This window comes from Rhododendron vialii, chromosome 4a (assembly GCF_030253575.1).
Source record: "Rhododendron vialii isolate Sample 1 chromosome 4a, ASM3025357v1".
Taxonomy (NCBI): Eukaryota; Viridiplantae; Streptophyta; class Magnoliopsida; order Ericales; family Ericaceae; genus Rhododendron; species Rhododendron vialii.
In genome coordinates, this window is record NC_080560.1 from 4,555,825 (window position 1) to 4,578,499 (window position 22,675).

Sequence of the window (22,675 nt, forward strand, 5' to 3'; positions counted from 1 at the left end):
TTGGAAAATTTTGAAAGGTCTTGTTGGCATCTACATCTTCATCCAGATTTTAGTAAGTATGATTGAAATGAGAAATAATCCTCTTTTGATATCGAGTTTGCATGAGGGGCAAACTCATCTTTCGAAGAGCCAATGTGGCTCGAAAGTGTGAAACTCAAAGCAAGTCAAGTTATGAGGATAATTCGACTAGAGTTTTTAATTTAGACCATAAATAGTCGATGTACAAAATGATCCACTATGGGTTCATGCATGGATATTATAAAAGCAGATTCTCATCAATTGGCATGCATATAGGCTTCGTTGAGTAAATGTATTCAATCCACGTGCTATTAAATTCTGTAATTAGACCCAGTTACCCATGGTTTTTGTTACCGTCGATGGGAACACTCTTACGTCGATAATGGACAAGGCTAAGGAAGTTGATGCCTAATAGTATGTCTATGATATGCTTAGACCATATTTCCTGTTTTCCTTCAGTAATCAGTAGGATATATAGGTGAAGCAAACTAATCGACGGAAGCAATATTATCCCATCATCATCGACAGAGGGAATATTGCCTCTTAAAAGTCAAACTTGGTTTTCGACGGCAGAATTCAGCCTTGAAGGCTTTGTTCAGCCAAAAAGTAAAAAGATTGGTGTAAAATTTATCTAAAAACGCTTCGAGAGTTGGGGGGCAAATGTTTACACCGTATAGAGTAAATACCCGTCGATATAGACAGAGGGGTGATTTAAAACGTACTAGTTCATTATTCACTTGGGTTACGTTAGCACTTCACCCAAATGAATAAGGGGGGCATTGTTTGGACCATATATTCACCGCCCGTCGATAATCGACCGAAGGATGGCGATTATGGAAATGCAACCTATTTTATTATTATTAGAATTGGTATTTGTATTTGTATTTTAAATAACATGTGCAGGACACTTGGCGTATCTCTATTTACTTGGAGGTTAAAAAGACACTTGGCTTGTTCTTACACATTTGGAAGTTAAAATAACACTTGTCATGCTCCTACACATTTGAAGGGAAGTGGGAAGTTATTTGGACAAGTGGAAGCAAAGAAAAGAATAAAGAGTAGTGGGAAGTTTGGAAGTTATTTCCTGCACATCTTTGTTTTTCTATAAATAGCCTTTTTAGGCTTCATTGTAAGGACACACAAACAACGCCAATCAGGCCTTTATCTTTTCTTTTCTAGGAGTAGAATTAACTTGTAATTGTTCACTCAATCATCTCGATTGGTTGTTCTTCTACCTTGAGGGTTAATAAAGTCCATTTTGTTAATCTTCTTCCATACTTCATCCACTTCATTGTTTGTTTCCAAAGAAGTCCTGAAATACGGCAAGGAACCAAACTCCACTTTTCACATCCACATTCCAGCAAGCTTACGATACAATTTCCCGTCGATTCTCCGTCGATTGGAAAGAAAACAAGAATTTTTGGTAACAGTTTCATAATCGGGTAAATTTCCAAATTACCCAAAAGAGAGAGAAGGTTTTAAATAATCTGCAAACAACACAAATGAGAAGACTCTTCTTCCCCGTAATTTCTTCGAAACGTGTTCTTTTCCTCACAAGAAAAGAATGGTGATTCAGAGAGAGAGAGATGACAGAGAGAGGGAGATTCATGGGCACTTATAAGACTAGAAAGTAATAAAATTTTATGTATAATAATAAAATTAGTGTAAGGAAGATAGTAAATTAAATAAAAGGGTAAGAAATATTTTTGTTTATCGGTTGATCAATTTCAATTTTTTTTGGTGTGTGTGTGTTTTTTTTTTTTTGTAAACTAAACAAAAGGGTAAGAAAAAAAATCTGTTTGATCCTAATTTAAGAAAAAATCTTCCCGTATAAATCAGTTTCGTTAGCGTGGGTGGTTAATAGTTTCGCAATTCATTTTAGTTGTAATCAAAAAGTGTTGCGCTGTGCCTTAAGGCACGGGCAAACTCTAGTTCACATATAATAAAAGAAACTGGATCCTCCCTAGTTTGGTTTGGTTCTCTCCAGTCCCTCTCCACTTTGTATTTTGTGGGCCTATTTCGAGCACACAACAATGATTGGAACCTTTAATGTTGTAGATTTTGTTGTTAACATCAATCACATTAAAAATCATGTTACTCGGATACCAATTGATACTTAATCGGCACACATTTATATTGACAAAATCATATCGATCACACTAGATTCGAACCATTGTTCAAGTCTCAATCGGAATCCGATTAATATGATTTTTAGTGTGGTTGAAGTTCTCCACAAGATGTTCAACAGAAATAGTTCTTATCATTGTTGTGCGCATGGTTGGAACCCACAAAATGCAAATTGGGGAGGGATTTGAGAGAAACAGGGGAGGAGCTGGTTTCTATTCAGCTCTGCTAACAAGTGCCTCGGGACATTAGTTAAGGTGCAACTAATATGTAATATTTTTCAACATTTAATGCCATTTCCTAAAAGAAAGTCTAACAACAATTAATTTTCCTTGTCCCTTGAATTTATTTTTTACTTTTTAATCTCGTTCCATTTCCCTCCCTTGCATTTTCCTTCCTCTTCGTCTTCTAGTTTTGTCGTAGATCATTTTCTCCACTTCATCATGCTCTAAGATTTATCAAGTATAGCATTAGCAAGTAAAAACCAATCCAAGAATTTAACTTAAAAATTAAATGACAAAAAAATACCATGGCAGGACATAAATAAAATGAGACCATCATAATTTAATTTTTTGCAAAATCCTAAAAAAAAAAGTTCCTCTTATAGATTTAAACAAGGTGATCACATGAGTCAGAAAATAAAAGAAAATATAGGATTCAAACAAGATGAAGTCCTTGTTGTATGCGGGGAACCACCTATCGGTTAGACATTTTATGTTGGAAGATGCCATGGGGAGGGTTTGGTTTATGGATTGTCCTGGTTAATTCCTAAACAAAGTTGATTCTCCTATGTAGATTGGACTAATATGAACTTGTAAGAATAAAATATACAAATCAGTTAGGAGTACATGAAATACTCATTGATAAATGTTTCTTTGTGACATTTGTGCATAATCCATATTTATTGTACCAAAATTTGTGAATATTTTATATCGCATCTTAACTTGTGCCTCAGAGCATTGGTTAGCATTTGTCATAAATTATTGCCCATTTTTCCCTATCTAGGACCCCGTTCGTTTAAGAATTTTGGATTTTAAATTCTAATAATTATTCTATTAGAGTTTGCCCGTATTTGAAGGCACGATGCAATGCATTTTAAATACAATTAAAATAAATTGCGAAACTATTGACCATTCCGCCAATGAAAATTGTGTTTAGTTTAAAAAAAAAACACACCAAACAAATTGAAATTGATTAACCGATAAACAAAAATATTTTTTATCTTCTTGTTTAGTTTACGATCTGCACTAATTTTACACATGAAATTTTATTACTTTTTATCTTTTCATGACAAAAGAGAGTTTTTTTTTTTTTGAACGAGACAAAAGAGAGTTGATATAAAAAAAGTTAGAAAAGATTTCGAGGCAGCGTGTGCTGAGATTTTAAAAATTACTTCATAAACGAACTCGCCGAAATCCGTAGAGAGAGAATTGGATCTAGGTCAAGAAGGAGATGAATCTTGTTAGCTCGGAGAGCCAACAGTGCGAGGATGTAGAGGGGGCTCGACTCTTATGCTGTCGTGGGGTGGTGGTAAACGATGGGATAGAGCAGGTGGAGCACCACGTCCTCAACCTCACGGGAGACGGCTCCTTCTATGGACGGTGGCGGTCGACGAGTGGTCATCCCGACCGCCGACACATGGCAGCAGTCATCCCGCGTTTGACGATGGCTAGATATCCCGGTTCAACCTCATTTGCCGCCTTAGGCACCACCTTTTGTTGCGTCGGAGGCGATTCTCCAGACTTATTTCTCTTTGATGCTGCCCAGCATGATCAGTCATGGAGGAGAGGTCCATCTATGCTCGAGCATAGGGTTTGTCCTCGGGTTGTGGCTATAGGCAATAACCTCTTTGTTTTCGGCGGCTGCTCAGCTACATCACGTCGTGCTTCGTGGGCGGAGGTTTACTATATGAGCACAGATAAGTGGACCTATCTACCTCCTTTGCCCCCTCATCTTACGCCTTCCACTGGGGCTGGCCGGAAGAGTTTTTTTGCGGTAGCAATCACTGTTGGAGGGGATGAGTCCAAACAGATTGTTGTTGGGGGTTGGGGCCAAATGTTTTGCACCTATCAGTTAAGTACCCAAACATGGTCTTGTCCCCATTTTGATCCCGAACTCGTGAGCTACTTCACGCCCGACTCAGTTGCCATTGGGAGTACGTTGTATTCCTTTTCCCGTTCTGAGAGTTGCTTTTTGGCGTATGATTTTGATAGCCAGACAATGTTTGGTGGTGCTTTATGCGGTCGAGGAGCCCAGAAATGCTTAGATACATGGACATCTTCTCTCTGTGAAGGTTTATTGGTGCTTCCTGAGGATGATGGTGATGATGGTAGCGTGCACCTCCTTTTTGTTTGGTCTAAAGAAAAGCTTCGTTTTCTTCCTTCATCCTCTTGGGACCCACCTACCCCAGCTACCCGTACTTACCTCCACTGTACTAGAGTCCGAGTGTCCAAAGTCACCAGTTCTCGGAACGTTCAATCTAGTTACTTAGATGCATCGATTGTTTCGTCGTGGTCTCTTTCCATTGGGCATAGTTTCCAGCTTCAAGATGCACTCTTCATGTAAGTAGCTTCATTTCCTCTTTATATTTGTTTTTAATTGATGTCTTCATGTCTTCCTAAACTGTTCTTTTCTGCTTAAGGATTGCGCTATTTCATTAGTGCGAGTTGAAGTGACCTGGTCAATTTTATTTTTAACTCAGCAGATATCTGCATAATACAAAATTTTTTTTGTTGAATCTCTAATCTAAACCCATTAAGTTACTGTTCTGATAATTGCCAATGGGTGCATATTTTATAGGGATGCGGTGGAGGGACTAGAAGAACTATCTTCATAGGACGAAGAACTATCTCCACAGTGCTTAGAGCTCATTTGCTCAGGCCAGTTGCTTGTCGGATGTCATCGAACGTACTTATGTTTTTGCGAGCGAGACAAAGCACATTTGATTTATCAATGTTTTGTTTTCTGGCAATATATTATAGGAGTAGTCAAAGTGTCAAACAAGATAGATTCTGTGAATCGCACTTGTGAAGTGTTTAATCTTATGCAATGTATTATTGTATTTGGGAATTGAGTTATTATGAAGTGTAATTATGCACTAGTTAGTATTATCCTCGGTTTATGAGACTTTTAATTAGTTAGCACAATTGGTTTTGACTGAAATTATTGTCTGGATAAGCACTGTAGTGTACTTTTTGTTATACAAAAAGGAAGAGCATCAAGGAGATGCTACCCAAGGCCTACACTTAATGTATTCAAGTGTCAATGTTGTTGGGTTTTGGTAGTCGAAAAATAGTCTGGAAAGCTTCATAACAGAGGATGTGATCAGTTTGTACGAGTCATAAGATGTACATATCCTGATATCCCTTTTTGACAAACATAATAGACCAATCCCTTGTTTTTTCTTTTCTGTTTTGGGTGAACTTAATAGCTGCGTTATGCCAACATGGACAGCACCTACTTCTGTACTTAAAGGTCCAGTAGTTGAAGAGGAGATATCCACATACTGCATTTATCTCGTTTTAGCTGACTGTCTTATTGTGTGATTTTAAACAAACAGGTGATGTGCATCGTTCTTGGTATTGTGGAACTTTTCATGGGATGGTCATGGCTGGGTTTCTACCTTCCGGAGCAATCTATAATGAATTTCATACACATACTGGGATCACAGAAGTTAAAACAACACATATCTTATTCAAAGTGCTTTTTATTCTTCCCATAGTTGTTACTATAATACAGTGGCATTGACATGCTTCCAACCCGTTGCTGAAGATCACGAATGGTGAGTGGTGGTATGTACTATCGTAGGGTACTTGTTGTTTCTGCGTCATTCTTTAATCTCTACAGACTGGTATCTTAACGAGGCTGCTCTGTAGGAGTTGATATCTTTTACAACATTGCTTCTTTTCAATTTGATTGTCTTTCAGAAATTTGAATTTCTGCATTCTTATGTAGTTGCATTCAAATGGTAGTAGTCAAAGTTGATCCCAGTTTTTTAGGTTACCAGAAAAAATGTAGGTACATTATCTTAAATTTTGAGTTTATTTAACCCGCAATATGTTTTTAGTGTAGTTTCACATGGGTGCAGCATTTGGATTAGGAGTTCTTAAAGAACATTATCTGATTTAACCAGATGACAATACCATATCAATGGCCTCCCATCGTAATTGCTGTTACGGTAGCTTCCAAACTGTATCTAGTGATGATAAGAAAGGGTCTGAAAGGTTCCTTCACACAATTTCCTGTCAAATGTTAGAAGGTTACTTTCAACTGGTATGCTGCGTCGGGCAGCCATGAAGTATATTGCCTGGTCTCTGGAGGTACATTTTACTGTCCATGATCTTTCCGATAAGTTTATAATGTGTTGAGTCTTGGTTCTTTCGTGCATGGTAAAAGGAGCTTCACAGTATCATTAAGACCCTGTTCAGTTTGGGTTTTGAAGGAGGTTTTTAAGAGTAATGAGTGGAGAGAGATGAAGAATATTTATTGAGAACCGTGCGCAAGGGGTTTGAGTCCCCCAAACGAACAAGCCCTAAAGGTTCTTGTTATCTGGGTTGACAGTCAAGTAATTTTGCAAGGGCAGTTGAACATTGTGTTTGTTTTCCTCAAGGTTCCCTTAGATATTCTCTTCAGCTAATTGCCAGTAGTTTAACTCTCTGTGTAAAAGGACGTTAATACTATTCCAATGATCCAATCAGGCTACTTTGGGCCTACCTCAATAATCGAAACCATTTATTGTGTAGCACGTCGAATACTACAACCTTGCAAAAAATTATGTTGATTGAATACAGATCAATACTTGATCCGAGCACATTTAACTTCAGGCAAGTGGATTTTATGTGTGTCAGTGTTCATGGACTTCCTGCTTATCAGGCTCCAAGTGATACTTTCTAAGTTTGGTGGTCTTGTAAGTCTTATATACATGCATTGTATAGGGAATTGGAAGAGTTAATTCTTTGTATGTACGTATTGCTTCCAGTATGAGGATATTCTGATCCCATATATTTTGATTTTGTCATTGTAGATGTTCACGTTACCCTGAATACGATTAGAAATGGCTGCATACTTATCTCTGGGAGTGTTCATCTCCATCATAAGCCATCCCACTCAAAGTCCTTCCTCTTGGCTTCTGCATGCATCCCTCGCTAACCTACTAGTGTTTCATTTCCTTATATTAGGACTTCATGGGGACCCTTTCAAGAGCTGGAACTGATTTCTTCCAAAGGTATTAAATATGGTCATCAAGTTGATGCATATGCATATGATTTGCTTACGCTGCATTTATTGATTTTAGCAACAAAATGAATATACTCTAGAGATTTATAGTAATAATGATCAGTAGAGCTGATTTCTCATGCAACAAGCTTATGTCTTGTACCGAAATTATTGACCTGATATAAGTAATACATGCCTTTGCTCCATTAAATGCAGCTTCAACGACAAAAAGGCTAGATACCTCCACCATAATACTACTAAGCAGAAATTCATTTTTTGATGATGGTGTTCAAGCTCTTAATTTGAACCTCAAGTTCTTGGAATGGCATCCAAGAGACTAGACCATAGGGACATGGTAGGGGGCTTGTTCCTCTTTACCGAGCATCAAGCTCAAACCAAATTCAAAACAACTGCCTTAATCCTATCTGTTTAGTATTTTGGATAAAAAAATAAATAATCAACCTTGAAATAATTCCGGTACCAGCTAACATACTATTCCATCTATATTGTATTTACTCATATGGATTCGTCGTGGGACTTTGTTGATTAAAGTAATCAAGATCAAGATCATCTTTTAATCTTTTGTCAGAGAAAGATGAACTGGCACTCCATGAATTTTCCTCTATGATATGCTAAACAGTTGAAAATTTTGGTAATTGTGATATGGCTCGGCCTCTGGTGGTATTGGTTTCTTTTAGACCAATTATCTGTTTTCCTGAATGAGCTTATGCGCATCTTTCTTCAATCCTTTGGCAGGGGTTCCTCCGCATCTGGTTGCTGAATTGTCACCACTTTTGTGTTGTGATCAAGGTGTCATGTTACATACAATGCGACACACCAATTATTTCACTGACCCAACCACTTGTTGGCATTTAACAACAGGGCTCGAAATGCTTAAGTCCACATTATTAGTACTAGTTCACATGGTTCAGGGACATCCAGACAAAATTGGAACAATGCAAAGAATATTAGCATGGCCCATGTGCAAGGATGGCACGCACCAATCGAGAAATGGTCATTTTTATAGGAAGTGTTATGATGGTATTTTGTTTGCTAAAGTTACAAATATTTTGTTGTGGTTGAGCTTTGGTAATTTGAATTCAGTTTGATGATTAGGGTTTGAGCTATGTATAACTCGCTATGGTGGTGGGTTCTTTTGATTCCATATGAATGGTTTAAAGTATTGGAAAAACAATGGATCTTTATGTTATCGAACCTTCCATTTTACGATTCTTATTTATCTAACCGAAAAAAAAGAAGGATCAAGTGTGAAATGACTCTGAAAAATATAGAATTGTCGTGACTGTTTCAAATTAATTTCTTTCTATCTATTGAACTTGTGAACATGACTCGGCGGGCGTTTTTCTTAAACTAAATGGATTTTCCATATTTTCCTGGATTTCTATATAGGTCATTCTCCTCACATGCATTAAGTAAAATATCATATAACGAAAATAACTTGACTATTATTATCATTAGTCTAAACCAGAGAAAATATAGCGGAATCATATTCGCCGATGGGGGTTAAACATTGGCACAGAACTAGTTTTTCCTGGGGCTTTACCACAGGCCTATGAGTGGTTCTGGGTCACGAGCTAATGTGGATGTTGTCACAAGAACTTGAGTTGTGAAAAGGATTTGGGTCCTCTCCGATCAAGATGTTCGGATTTGAGCGTCATCGAATTGTTACCCCAAAACATTTACTTTCCCTTTTCCTTGTTAAACCGAAGCAAAGTAAGCTCCATCTTTACATTCTTATTTTTCAAGTATTTATATTTCGTTTTACGAGATGGATTATTTTTTTACACTACGTAACATTTGTTCAACAGATTAGTTTACATATTTTAGTTAGAGGGATGACACCCTAAATAATCAACCTCTCACTCTCCTTTTTCTCGTTAGTAACACCACCACCGTCACAAATAACTATGTTTAGAGCCGTCGGATGCATGCTAATCTACGCGCATCAAACATTTCTAAACTCAAATATGCCCGGAGATAGTGTTTAATTATTGTGTTCTTAGCTTTGCTTCGGATTAAGTCCAAAGTTAACCTGAGCAAAAAGGTTCCCGCGAAACTTGCTTCTCCAGTGACTATGGAATGGCAAGGCATCTATTGTTCAGGCAAGTTGTGGGTGACCTCTCTCTCCTCAACTCCTCCCACTTCTCGAAGCTACTGGACTCGTGTCTCCACTCCAAATCGGCGCCGGACACTCGCCGTGTCCACGCGCGCATCATCAAGACCCAATTCTCCTCGGAAATCTTCATCCAGAACAGGTTGATCGACGCATACGGGAAATGTGGTTGTTTGGAAGATGCGAGCAAGGTGTTCAACAAAATGCCCGAGAGAAATACCTTCACTTGGAACTCGTTCATAACCGCGTTATTGAAGTTGGGTTTTCTCGATGAAGCAGCAAGGCTATTTGGGTCGATTCCTGAACCTGACCAGTGCTCGTGGAACTCGATGGTGTCGGGTTTTGCTCAGCATGAACGCTTTGATGAATCGATTGAGTACTTTGTTCAGATGCATAAAGAGAACTTTGTGCTTAATGAATACTCGTTGGGGAGTGCGCTCAGTGCTTGTGCAGGGTTAGCAGATCAAAAAATGGGCACCCAAATTCACGCCTCGGTAATGAAATCTCGGTACTCATTGGATGTTTATATGGGGTCTGCTCTCATTGATATGTATGCCAAATGCGGGAGTGTGGCCAGCGCTCGAAATGTGTTTGACGGAATGAATGAGCGGAACACAGTGTCTTGGAATAGCTTGATTACGTGTTACGAGCAAAATGGTCCAACTTTTGAAGCTCTTGATGTTTTCGTGAGGATGATGGATTACGGACTTGAACCCGATGAAGTTACCCTCGCAAGCGTGGTTAGTGCGTGTGCAAGCTTGTCGGCCATCAAAGAAGGTCTGCAAATCCATGCTCGAGTTGTGAAGTTTGATAAATTCAGGGACGATCTTGTTCTAAGCAATACATTGGTTGATATGTATGCAAAAGGCGGTAGAGTTGAGGAAGCCAGACGGGTTTTTGACAGGATGCGAAATAGAAACTTGGTGTCTGAAATCTCCATGGTAAGTGGTTATGCTAAAGCCGCAAGAGTGACAGACAGAAATATAGTATCTTGGAATGCACTTATTGCGGGCTATACACAGAATGGGGACAATGAGGAGGCAATAGGACTCTTCTGCCTTTTAAAGCGGGAATCTATTCGGCCAACACATTATACCTTTGGGAATCTGCTCAATGCCAGTGCAAATTTGGCTGATTTGAAGCTCGGGAAGCAAGCTCATGCCCATGTCTTGAAGCATGGATTTAGGTTTAGGTTCAATTCTGGCCCCGAGCATGATATTTTTCTAGGGAACACTCTCATTAATATGTACATGAAATGTGGTTCAGCTGAAGATGGGGGTTTGGTGTTTAAGAACATGCTCGAAAGAGATTGGGTCTCATGGAATGCTATGATAGTCGGGTATGCCCAAAATGGGCATGGGACGGAAGCTCTGGCAATGTTCAAGGAAATGATGGTGGCTGGACAGAAACCAGACCATGTTACTATGATTGGCGTTCTTTGTGCTTGCGTCCACGCAGGGCTGGTTGAGGAGGGACGCCATTACTTCCACTCAATGAGCAAAGCCCATGGTTTGGAACCCCAGAAGGACCATTACACGTGTATGGTTGATTTACTTGGCCGAGCTGGTTCCTTAGAAGAAGCCAAGAACTTGATAGAATCGATGCCAATGCGTCCTGACAACATTGTTTGGGGTTCTTTGCTGGCTTCTTGTAAAGTTCACGGCAACATTCAGTTGGGGAAAGTTGTTGCTGAGAAGCTCCTAGAAATTGATCCCATGAACTCTGGTCCTTATGTTCTTCTCTCAAATATGTATGCTCAGCTTAGGAGATGGAGGGATGTTATGAGAGTTCGGAAGCTTATGAGGCAGCGAGGAGTTATTAAGCAGCCTGGTTGCAGTTGGATTGAAATACAGAGCCAAGTGCATGTTTTCATGGTCAAAGATAAAAGACATCCTCAAAAGAAGGAAATTTATCTGCACTTGAATACACTTACTGAACAGATGAAGCTAGCTGGATATGTCCCTGATACTGGTGATTTGGAGGCTGATGAGGAGCAGAACTTGGATTTGTCTTCTTCTGACCATATAGAAGCATCTGAAGTTGCTGTTGCGGCATAATTATTCGACGTTATGTGTCAATGGCTCTCTTCTTGATTCTTTTCTTAGTGTATTTAACCTGATGAAAATTTTCAGTTGGAAAAAAAAATGTAATGTAGACTTTTTTTAATGTAGACTTTTTTCTACAATACATTCCATAAATGATCAATTGCTCTCTTCTTGCTGTTGTGGTATGTATTGTAGAAAAAATTCTACAATACATACCATAAATGCATGTATTCTAGATTTTTTTTTTTCTGATCAAGAACATGTAATGTAGGCATTTTTCTTGTCAGTAATATTTAATGTAGACAGAAGAAGAGATTTTATATCAAAGTACTGTTTCCTTAAGACTCTCTCTCTCTCTCTCTCTCTCTCTCTCTCTCTCTCTCTCTCTCTCTCACATCACACACACGCACGCACATGTTACCCTTTCACGTTATTTTTTCCTGGTTGACGAATTCAAAATCCAGTAATTGGGAAGTCAATTTTGTTGAAAGTGCATCTTGCTTATCATCATGTCAAAAATAAAAATAAAAAACAGGAGTATTGTTTGCTGATATCTATTGGTTAAATTTTTATAAACAGAAGGATTTGTCAGTTAAATGGGTAAAAATCATGCAATTAAGGATTCTGGTACTGGCATTGAAAGGTAATCGAGCTGAATGGTATAGCATTTTCCCATTCTTGAATTGGAACCTCTCTGGGACATAAATGTCTTGCACAATTGCAGAGGTGCGGTTGGAGTATTCGCAACCATCGGATGGTGTTTTTAACGGTCGAGATTAAAAAAAAAATTCCCCTAAAAAAGTTTTTTAAAATCCTGGACCGTTGAATGCAAAGATGAACGGTTGTGATACAACTGCATGGGCCCTCTATAGTTGGACTGCAGAGAAGCCGGGTCCTATATCTTCACTCAACTTTGTCACTATAAAACTTGGGTAAAACAAGATTGCTGCCATAGAGAGAGAGTCTAATATAATTCAAGGCAAACAAAACGAATGCCGGGAAAAGTAGACTTATTGCATTCAACTTTTCACAATTAATCTAATTTTCATTCAAGATAGATAAAACGAATGTCGTGAAAATACAGACTAGTTATGCTCACTAAGAATCAATTACCTACACGATCACATAATGATGAACCTATAAGCATATGTTGGGCAAGTTGACAAATTCCCAACAGAACCAGAGCCGTGATGGCTTCTAAGCTAATATGTGCAGCGGCAGTATTGAGGGAGGAAACAAATGCCTGAAGTGAGAAGTACCTGAAAAGGATCCGAAAAGCCTACACTCTGGATGTCCTAAGCTTTCGTTCAAACAGGTGTTGAAGGAGATGGACTTGGAGGACACTGGCACAGATTAGTGCTGCTGATTCAAACATTGCTTTGTAGATTGCTTTTCGACTCATCCCTTCGTCCACTGCAAATTCCAGAAGGAAAATAACAAATTCCAAGATCAATCAATGGAACTTCTGCAGTAGAAGTTGAAAGAAAGAACAACAAAACAGAAAAGCATAGGCTACCACAAAGACGGACCTACAGAAGAAAGAAAAGCATCTATCGCTAGTGTCTTAGCTATCTACCTCGGGCAAAAGTGGGTGATTTGACTGCCATATTCATCGATAGGTCGTTGCAACTTGCACACTATGTAGTTTTTTTTTTTTTTTTGCTCGGATTGCACACTATGTAGTTGATAGTAAGTTAAAATGTATAATCAGTTAAGTAAGCCCCTAAAAAGAATGCATGCAAGTTGAGCTACCCTAGCTCCAAAAGGAGAAGTGTTCACCTTGGTTTGTAATTAATACGAGCGAAAAGTAGAATTAGTTTGTAGTTTTTACCTATTGCCTGCCGATCAGTTTGAGCTTCTAACCAATGCTGCTCAAACTGGATGTTGTAAAGAGCCTCCTCTAACTTCAAGATCTGTTCCAACACGGGCTTGAAATGCTCTGTAGACACACACCAAATTCTGTGTTCATACTTCAAATTTACTAGGAAATACAAAGCAGAAGAAAGCAAGCACACACATAAAACACTAAAATGGTATTGGCTTACCATCCTTAGCGTGCTGATCCAAGTATGTAAAGTGGCCAACATGTATGTCAAAGTCTATGGTTTCATGATAAGGGGATTTGTTATTGAAACAGAAGTGGTGGATGCCACTATTTCGAACCACAAACTCGTACTTTTCGCTAATCTTGTCATGGACATCATGAAGTTGCTCGCCAGAAGGACCATTTATCTGATAATCAATGAAATTGTGGGGTAAAAAGTACGTTTTAGGGAAATGGACGACGATAATAGAAAATCAAAGAAAATGCCTAAACCTGATAATGTTAATGTGAATACCAATGGTGGATCATTAGGACAGTAGAAAGGATATAGTTTCCAAATCATGTTAGGCCTCCAAAATTCATTTATCTTTCATAAAAGAATTCTCAAACTTCACCAGGTTACAGTCTTGTCATGCAAACAACAAAAAATACACTAGAATAAAGTTGTCTCCAAGCAAACTTCTAACTTTGAATTCATATATCAAATTTGAAAAACTAGAACCACCAGCTATAAGCCTACAGTATAGTGACTTGACATAACCTTGAAAACCATACGTCCATAGCACAGTAGGATAAGCATTGCTCGAGTGTACTCTTCATATTCAACAGAATTTCTTCTCAAGTCCTTCCCCTTTCCTCTCAATTCTCAAGACTGCTGACAATGATGCTGAGCTATTTTGCTGAGGAAAATGCTATGTCGCTATGTTTAAACAAAACCAATGGCCAACCAAAACAAGTAACGGTACCAAAGCAGTGAAATTTTGTTCATTGAACACAGAAGGAAAGAGCTCATAATGATTGAGCACAAACCTAGGGGTTGTTGAGCACAAACCTAGGGGTTGTTAGCCAAAATATAGTGAATGTACGATAGAATTTCCATTTCTACATATCAATTACCTTTATTTTTACAGTTTCTTCACCATATACTTTCGAAACTAGGACCAAAGGATAGAGGAAAATGGTTATCTTCACTTCCTTTCCTCTTCCTTTCACTTGCCAGTTCCGAAATCACCACATTATCTAAAAATTTATGTTTCAAATGAAGTTCTTCAGGGGAGCACTATGAAAACCATGACCTGTATTCACACACCATTGGGAATTGATGCTTCGAATTTAATTCTTCTAGGAACAAACTCAAACCCTATTCTACGTGGAACCGGGATCATTTCGGTACGTGGAATAATTACTCTCTTTAGACTAGTCTTTATATTCCTAAAGAAACATTTAAACAATGTAATTCTTCAGGGAACAAACTGAAACCCTCTGCCATATGGAACATGGATCATTCTGGTACATGGAACGATTACACCCTTTAAACTTGTCTTTGTATTCCCAAAGAAACGTAAAGAAGGAGGCAATACAGTTTGGGATCACTTAGGGCTTCTAATTTTAGCATTGGAAGGGCATTTGTACCAGGTTTCCATTTCCTAAAACTCTATGGGATTAGCACAACACTGCTCAAACCCATTCTAGTGTCCTGTGTCCACACATACTGTTACTATCATGAAAAGAACACCCCTCTGGCATCTGGATGTGACCAGTAACTTTGAAGGCAACTCACTTTTTTTTTGTCCAATTCTGCCCATATTGGGTAATTCAATGTCTAAAGAAGTTAGCGCAAAATCGTTATTGAATCAGTCGGTTATATTTTCTGCCCTGTCACTTGCACACGCATTGACGCATTGCGTGTGCTAGTTTGGTCACATAGAAACACAGTAGTAGTCATGGGGGAGGGGGGCTCCACTTGGGTTTGAGGGAGTTTGCTTGAAACCTCTCGAATCATAATGTACTAAATATTTATATTTTTTGCACATATTTTTAATTTTTTGTAATATTGTGTGCTCTGAATCATGAATGTGCAGTCAAGTAAATGGAAATTCACTTAGATTCGTAAGTAGATACAGCTCAACAAAACAAAATAAACGAGGCTCTATAAATTTTTGTCCGCTAAACTGAAATCCTAGAGCCGCCCTGATAGTAGAAGCATAGCAGCATACGATTGAAGACCAGAAACAACATCAAAATCATCATAACACAAAAGCAAAAAACCACGAATGAGATAAGTGAAAGAATTTATACCACCAGATCAACGCCCTCATCGCCGTAATGCCACGGCGTGTCAGTCTTGATCACGACGAAAGAAACGTGAACGGTGTCGCCTTCGTATTGAGCATTGTGAGAGAAGCACTCTTCTCTGTCAATCACAAACCTAATCCCAACTGTCCTTTCCATTATCGATAAAAACGACAATGTGGCAACAATTACACATCTCAGTGACCTAATTCGCATCTGCGCATAGATCAATGCGTACATACACAACAAATCAAAACGTGTATATGCACATAGATGAGTACGTGAGTGTGAGTGTGTGTGTGTGTGTGTGTGTGAGAGAGAGAGAGAGAGAGAGAGAGAGAGAGAGAGTACCTTGGGAGATGTGAGAAGTCCGAGGATTGAAAGATCAAAGAGGAAAGTCGTTACTCGATAGTTAGTTTTAGCTTATGTAATTACAGTCATCACCCTGGGTTTGTATGAAATACAGAAGTTACCTATGTACTCTTCCAAATTACACTAATTTCCCCTATCAGTTTTTAGTGCATCTCCAGCAATTCTTAGGCATTTTGCCTTAGGAAAATGTTATTTTCTAGTATAGCTAGCTACTAAATACATGAAATCCCCAACGGCCTAGGGCATTCAGGAATATTAGTGAATCAGATTGCAAATGGAACTCCGAACACATCACCATCGACAAAAATTCCATCGTATCTAACGCAACAACAAAATTCGACTGTAGATCCGACGGCGACAACAAAATCCGCAAGTCTAATTCCAGTGAAGTTTGTAGGTTTGATTACATCTTACTTAATATGGAAAAATAAAACGGAGAGGGAAGCATGGAAAAGACGGCTCCAATGGGACTCCAAATAAATATATTGCATCTTATCCCCAGGACAATCCGTCGGTGGTGGTCAGGGATTTTCAAGTTATAAAATTGATCCAAGCATTGACATTAGAAATTAGAATCATGGTTTTGAATCCACTAAAACTGATTACATACAAGCGCTTAATAAGTTTATCAAGGCGCCGCGTGACATTAGCCATGGTTGATAAAAAGGGCTAAAATATATCCCCAAGCTAAAAAAAAAAACAAAAAAAAGGGCGTCTCAACTCGAAAGTAGTAATCAATAGTTGTGCAAGAACAACAAACAAATTCTTCAAATTCTTCTGAAATCCTTCACAAGTTCAAGATCCAAACACAGCAACAATTCTGGGACCTTTTCAAATGATATTCACCACACATGCATCCATGCCAATTGCCAACGGACTTTTGCTAGTAAAATTTCACTATATTCAGTGCTGAAAAGAAGTTTCCATGATACAGCAATTTCTTTTGAGTGCACTCTACAGTACGGAATGTAATAAACTGTGTAACAGGAGAACTGCAACAATACTACAACACAAAACTGCTCAGATTTAGGTAACTTGGCCGCTGGCTACAGAGGGGAACAAAAGAGAGCAGAGGGGAACAAAAGAGAGTTCCTAAAATGAAATTACAAGGAAATGTCTTTGCCAAAAAGCTCAGTTATCCCCTGCGCAGGGTCATCCTTTTTCACAATAGACTCTCCAACCAATACCTGCAAGGAAACAACAGCATAGTTCGGTTCTTATTAACGAGAAATTTTGAACCAAAGCATAGATTTTAGACAGCAAATAAAGCAAATCACTTGCTCAACCCTTCTTATACCGAAAAACTCAGATTCTAGCCATGAGAGGAATTATTGACTCTTAAGTTGTTCAATGGAACCGACCACTGATGTGAGCAATTATCATCTCGCTTGAAGGAAATCCTAATCTTACTCTATCATGAATAATTTCCTTCACCACAAAAAAAAAATCTAAAAAAGCAATAAGCACAACGAAGTGCATAATCCTAAGTGACTGCAGAAAATATCCATATTTTCATCTCAACTTCGACACCCACACCCTCCTTTGTGCTTACCGAGGAGGGCAAGAACGGAGGACATAATGGAGGAAGGGAAGTTGGGGGTTCATAGTTGCTTTGATCAAATCAGATGTCTGATGTCTACGACATTTTTCATCTGGCATGGTCATAAGCTATTGGGGGTTACAGTGGGAATTCAGAAAAATCTGCTTTATACTTGGTATAGTTCATTTAATTCCCGTGTCAAAGAACTAATGGAGCTTACTGCTTTAACACCAGATTCTTGTACATAAGCAATATCAGCAGGAGTAAAAAGCCCAGACTCCCCAACCACCTGAAAGAGTTAAAAGAACAGAGGAACGAAAAGATCAGAGATTCCGAGTTCATTAGATCAAAAAAGGAATAAGAATCCCTCCTGTAACCATGAGAGAGACACTAACATCCACGTAATAAAAGATGTGTTTCAGTTAACAATAAGAACTCAGTATGAAGGATAGTGTCACTTACAACTATGTCTTTACGACGGATCAGTTGCCCACGCTCTCCTTCAAGAAGCTTCTTTGTAGTACTAATATCAAGCTCAAATGTTCCTGTGTAAAAGTAAAACTTGTTGGCAACAACAACTAGAAATAATATAGAAGCATACTTGGGCAGCATGAAGCTTAAATACTTCTGTTTTGTTATTTCACGCCTAGATGGCTAGGTTGAAATAATTCAATCCTCCAAGGAGAGTTTCATTTTGACGATCAAAAATAGAAAAAAGAAAGGCATGCCTAATTATTGATTAATGTTGCTGAACCAAACCAATTTTAATCAGTATGTATATTAGACAAAATACATCCAAGTATCCAACTAGTACAGAATAACCAGAGTTCAAATATTTAATCACATACTGGCATGATACATAAATGTATTGGTCTACAATCACTAATACGGTCCACCATAATGAAAAGGGTTGGCAAAGAAAACATCGGAAATTGGGAAAATCCAAGCAGAAGCTCCAGCAATTTGGATTACCAAGTAATTTTCCAACCTTAATGCTCATTTGATGTACCCTTCAAATCCATACTGCTGGTCCTTTATGGGGAATCAACTTTTCAAGGAGACATCATTATTACATTTCTCGTATGTTAACTTTCCAAATTTGCCTCTTAGCATAGCAGAATTTTCTTAAATCAGTTAACAGTAGGAAAGAAAAGGCAAAAGGATGTTGGAAAATTTTCTTGTTGACATTTCAGACATACATTTTGAGACATCCAAAATTGGTCTATTGGATCAACAACATGGGACAGAGGGAATACAAAACTATTTGAAGTTGCATAGATTCGATGGGTTTTATAGAAGTAGTGGAAATACCAAGGTCACGGTTGTTGATGCCTATAAGTTGAACACCATCTATTCCTAGAACGCGGTCCATTTCCCCCTCATTGTGTACCTGAATAAATACAGAAAGCAGAAGGAACGATAAAAACATTTACCATTCGCACCAGAATTTTATATTATTAACAAATTAGTGTAATTTCGTAAAACTAGGACTCCAGCAGAGAATAAACCACAGAAAAGTTTCATGCATGCAATATATAAACCCATTCATCGGTGCAGAACAACCGGCAATTTGTAACCTCGCAGTAGAACAGATACGAAATTTAACCACAAAAAAATAAAAAGAACTCTCTCTGATTTACGTGGAAAACAATAGAAACGGTTCCGTTTTCCCAAACAGTTAAAAACCAAATTTTCATAAAGACCGCACCTTGTTTGGTTCAAATTTTTGAAAGTTATTTTTGATGTAATGAGTGGTAATGAGTGGAGAGAGATAGAGAGAAAATGGTATGGAGAAATGTGTAGAGAGAAAAATGAGATGAGATGAGAGTTGAACCAAACAAGGTTCTTAAATTTTGAATCAACTCTCTCATTTAAGTGAAGTAACATCAATTCAAGCATTCTCAGTCCAGTAAATACATCAGACAATAACAAACTAACAGACAATAACAAAATAACAATGAAGAAAGCACCATCCGAACCTCGATAAGCGCTGCCATTCCAAGCATCTTGCATATCTTAGTCATGTATTTGAGATCAGCATCCGGTAAAACAGCAGCAATTAACAAAATCGCGTCTGCACCTTTACTTCGGGCATAGAAAATTTGCCATGCATCTATAACGAACTCTTTGCATAATAGAGGGCACTGCATATCAAGTTTGTGTTAGAAGCACAAGAAAACATGCAATAAATATGCAGGTAGCCAAAATTGTTGTTAGAGCAATAAAACATTTAAAAAGAGCACACCTTCACTCCAGCATTCCGTATGGCCTCCAGGTTTTCGAAACTTCCCTAATTGGTAGTAATAGAGAAATGTACAGCTAATTAATAATGGAAAACAACATCCCCCAACTGTCAACACTCTGCCACAGTAGTCGAAACTAGTAGCAACAAAGTCAATTGAGATAGAGAAAACTGTATGTTAAACCTGGAAATATTTCTTGTCGGTCAAAACACTGATGCATGCTGCTCCACCTCTCTCATAAGCCTGGGCAATTTCCACCTGTACCAAGTGACATTCACCGTACCAAAAAACTCAGGCAACACAATATATCAAAAATAAGATAAACTATAGAGAAAGGCAAAACATCAAATTCTGATTCTAAACTGCTGGTTCACAAAAATGTTGGAAGGCATTTTTGGCCAAGGATCATGAATCAACAAATCCAGCAATTTGAATTCATTGTCAAACATTACTACCTATTAGTACGGTCTCAAAAATTTAGAAAGTGATGCACAGATTCATATGACCTCCATTCCATATTATTGGTCCTTTTTCACTATACCGGACGTTTTAAAAATCCTCCCTAGGTTTTATTGTACACCATTTTAGATGAGCTTAAACTTTGTTTGCCAAAAGAAAAAGAATTGAGATCTTTCGATTGGTGGAAAAAAAATTCCACAAACTTACCTTATTCGTTCATCCAACCAAAGGGCAAGACAACAGAAAAAGGAATATTAAGAATATTGGATGGAGAGGTATTCATTTTTTTCCCTCCTAAGCAAATGTTCTTTCTACTATGATACCTATGCATAGTTTCATGCAAACTCACCGGATCAAAATTCTCTCTTAAAACTCCTCTACTTGGCGAAGCCTTCTTCACTTCCGCGATTAACCCAGGCAGTCCAGTCCGTAAATTTGATGTCCTCAGAGCTCTGACAAAATTTCGGACTGGAGGAGCATTCTCAACCCATTTCTTCATCTTAGCCAAAGGGGTTTTCTCTTTCAGCTGTAATCCAAAAAAAGAAAAAGAAAAGAGGAGGGCGGGGGGTTTGAATACATCAATAAGCACAAAAACTAGAGTCAGACAAAAGAAAGCTCTATTCAGGAACCAAGAGAGTACCTGTGTGACTTCCACGTCCTTGTTCCACACAATCTCCTCTAATATGTTGCGGGGAGTGTTACCTTCGCTCTGTATGCGGAACTCGAAAGGGCCTACATAATGTAAGGGAGGTCCAGTCGATGGCCGCCTTCTGATCGTTATACCCTGGCTATCAGCAGCTACTTCTTCGTTACTCCCCACTTCCAGCTCCTTGTTTTTGACAGCATTTTCTTCTGACTCATTAACTGGGGAAAGTGTTACTGATCCATCTTTCGACTCAGACTATAAAAACATCCAAGACACATTTTAGTTCAAAATTTAAAGAGCAGATTCTCTAAAAGTATTTGACTGTCTCAATGTATCACGTAATTTAGGTCATCTTTACAACCTATGGCATTAGCATATTGTTGATCTCACTTGGTGAAGTAGTGGATTCTGATCTTGATTGAGCACGCCCCCACTCCACCTCATCACACTCCTTCACTCCTCAAAACCCCTTGATATTTTTATTCTCCTAAACTCTCTGGACAACATGGCACCTTATTTACTTATATTTCTTACCTTTTTTGTTTCATTCCACGTATTCTACCTCTTTGTGAATTGTGATAACAAGTCGTAAAAATGTTTGACCGAAGCGATGGTTCCACTACGCACTCAAGCTCGTGTAAAAGAAATAAGAAGAAACTTCTTAAAAAATTCAGCTATGGATACACTGTCTGAGTTTTGTTAGACCTGAAATCTAATGTGCATTCAAGTTCATGTTAAAAAAGGGGGGTAAAAAATGGGGAAATTCGAGATAACTGGACCCTAGTCACATAATCCTTCAGTAGAACCCTCAACGCATTCTCAATTCTCGCTCTCGCGAATTTTAATAGTTTTTAAAAGACGCCCACGCACGCGCATTACGTGACTCTCAACTGGACCTTCTGGCCGGGCCATCACAAAATCCAGGATTAAAGTCGCGAAAGCCCTAGCTCAAGTGCAGAAATCTATTCTGACATATAAAGGGAGGGAGAGCACCAGTTTGGTGTCTGTCTCCCATTTTTTGAAGACCCGTCGCAAAAGTGATTTCAATAATTGCCCCTCTAAAAATTAAGTATTCACGACTATTGTTAACAAGCGATTAAATAATTGTAATGTGCGCAATAGTAATCAATTTCAAACCACCTATCATGACCACCACCCCAATTATAATTGTCATGATTGTACACTGAAGAGAGAGAGAGAGAGAGAGAAATTGATAGAATGGATTAGTGATAAGGAGGGACCTGTTGGGCGCGGATACAGCCTCTGTAGCGGTCGGACATGGGAAGCGAGATTGACCACCGAGATGTTGAGAATTTGGGGTTGGGGGGAAGACGGTGGTGGGATTGAACGGTCTGATACGAAACCCTAGGTGTTGCTGCTGCTGCTGCTGCTGATTTCAACGACATCACACTCTCCATTGAACGAGGGAATGAGAATTCTATGAGTAGAAGCGGAGAAAACAGACTGGGCGTTTCCACGAAGTGCAAAGGACTTGTATTTATATACTGGAGATGTACTCTCCGTTTTTTGTTTTGGAATTGATTTTGTTTCTCTCCTATTTTATTTTCTAACCGCACTTTTTTATTTCTTACAAAACAAATCACTCTCCCTTTTTAAATATTTTTATCTCCTAAACTATGTTCCGTTTGTGAATTTTGTCCTTAAACTTTTAAAATCAATTATTTCATCCTCAACTTTCTTATTGGAACCAATTTGGTCTAATAGTTAACGAAATAAGCAAAAAGAAGCATAGTTTAAGGACG

The 22,675-nt window shown here is 38.4% G+C and overlaps 4 protein-coding genes and 1 pseudogene across 17 annotated transcripts; 3 read left to right on the forward strand and 2 right to left on the reverse strand.

Moving 5' to 3' along the window:
* The first annotated feature begins 3,562 nt into the window (after window positions 1-3,562).
* On the forward strand, window positions 3,563-8,521 carry LOC131323442 (uncharacterized). Of its 13 annotated transcripts, XM_058355246.1 has the most exons (5): window positions 3,569-4,703; window positions 4,942-5,923; window positions 6,097-6,159; window positions 6,275-7,366; window positions 8,113-8,521. In XM_058355246.1, exons 1-2 carry the CDS (start codon window positions 3,595-3,597, stop codon window positions 4,976-4,978), a joined length of 1,146 nt encoding a protein of 381 aa, XP_058211229.1. In that variant the 5' UTR covers window positions 3,569-3,594; the 3' UTR covers window positions 4,979-5,923; window positions 6,097-6,159; window positions 6,275-7,366; window positions 8,113-8,521. The 13 variants fall into 13 exon arrangements, with proteins under 13 accessions (XP_058211217.1, XP_058211229.1, XP_058211221.1 ...); XM_058355238.1 differs by adding an exon at window positions 7,573-7,711 and having other exon boundaries at window positions 4,942-7,366; XM_058355239.1 differs by having other exon boundaries at window positions 4,942-6,461; window positions 6,840-7,366.
* On the forward strand, window positions 8,273-8,382 carry LOC131324999 (U6 spliceosomal RNA; annotated as a pseudogene).
* A 748-nt stretch (window positions 8,522-9,269) lies between the features above and the next one.
* Window positions 9,270-11,877, forward strand: LOC131323444 (pentatricopeptide repeat-containing protein At2g13600-like). The gene has a single exon (XM_058355248.1). The coding sequence runs from the start codon at window positions 9,457-9,459 to the stop codon at window positions 11,545-11,547; it is 2,091 nt and encodes a 696-aa protein (XP_058211231.1). The 5' UTR covers window positions 9,270-9,456; the 3' UTR covers window positions 11,548-11,877.
* Window positions 11,878-12,528: 651 nt separating this feature from the next.
* LOC131323446 (transmembrane emp24 domain-containing protein p24beta2-like) lies at window positions 12,529-16,083 on the reverse strand. 2 transcript variants are annotated; one of them, XM_058355251.1, is made up of 5 exons: window positions 16,004-16,083; window positions 15,659-15,868; window positions 13,581-13,767; window positions 13,367-13,474; window positions 12,529-12,948 (listed from the first exon to the last, which is right to left on the reverse strand). In XM_058355251.1, the coding sequence occupies exons 2-5, from the start codon at window positions 15,866-15,868 to the stop codon at window positions 12,815-12,817; spliced, it is 639 nt and encodes a 212-aa protein (XP_058211234.1). In that variant the 5' UTR covers window positions 16,004-16,083; the 3' UTR covers window positions 12,529-12,814. The 2 variants fall into 2 exon arrangements, with proteins under 2 accessions (XP_058211234.1, XP_058211233.1); XM_058355250.1 differs by having other exon boundaries at window positions 15,659-16,034.
* An 819-nt stretch (window positions 16,084-16,902) lies between these two features.
* Window positions 16,903-22,387, reverse strand: LOC131323445 (indole-3-glycerol phosphate synthase, chloroplastic-like). The gene is made up of 10 exons (XM_058355249.1): window positions 22,154-22,387; window positions 20,907-21,167; window positions 20,616-20,792; window positions 19,991-20,065; window positions 19,810-19,854; window positions 19,544-19,708; window positions 18,876-18,954; window positions 18,027-18,109; window positions 17,785-17,853; window positions 16,903-17,211 (listed from the first exon to the last, which is right to left on the reverse strand). Exons 1-10 carry the CDS (start codon window positions 22,328-22,330, stop codon window positions 17,128-17,130), a joined length of 1,215 nt encoding a protein of 404 aa, XP_058211232.1. The 5' UTR covers window positions 22,331-22,387; the 3' UTR covers window positions 16,903-17,127.
* Between the last annotated feature and the right edge of the window lie 288 nt (window positions 22,388-22,675).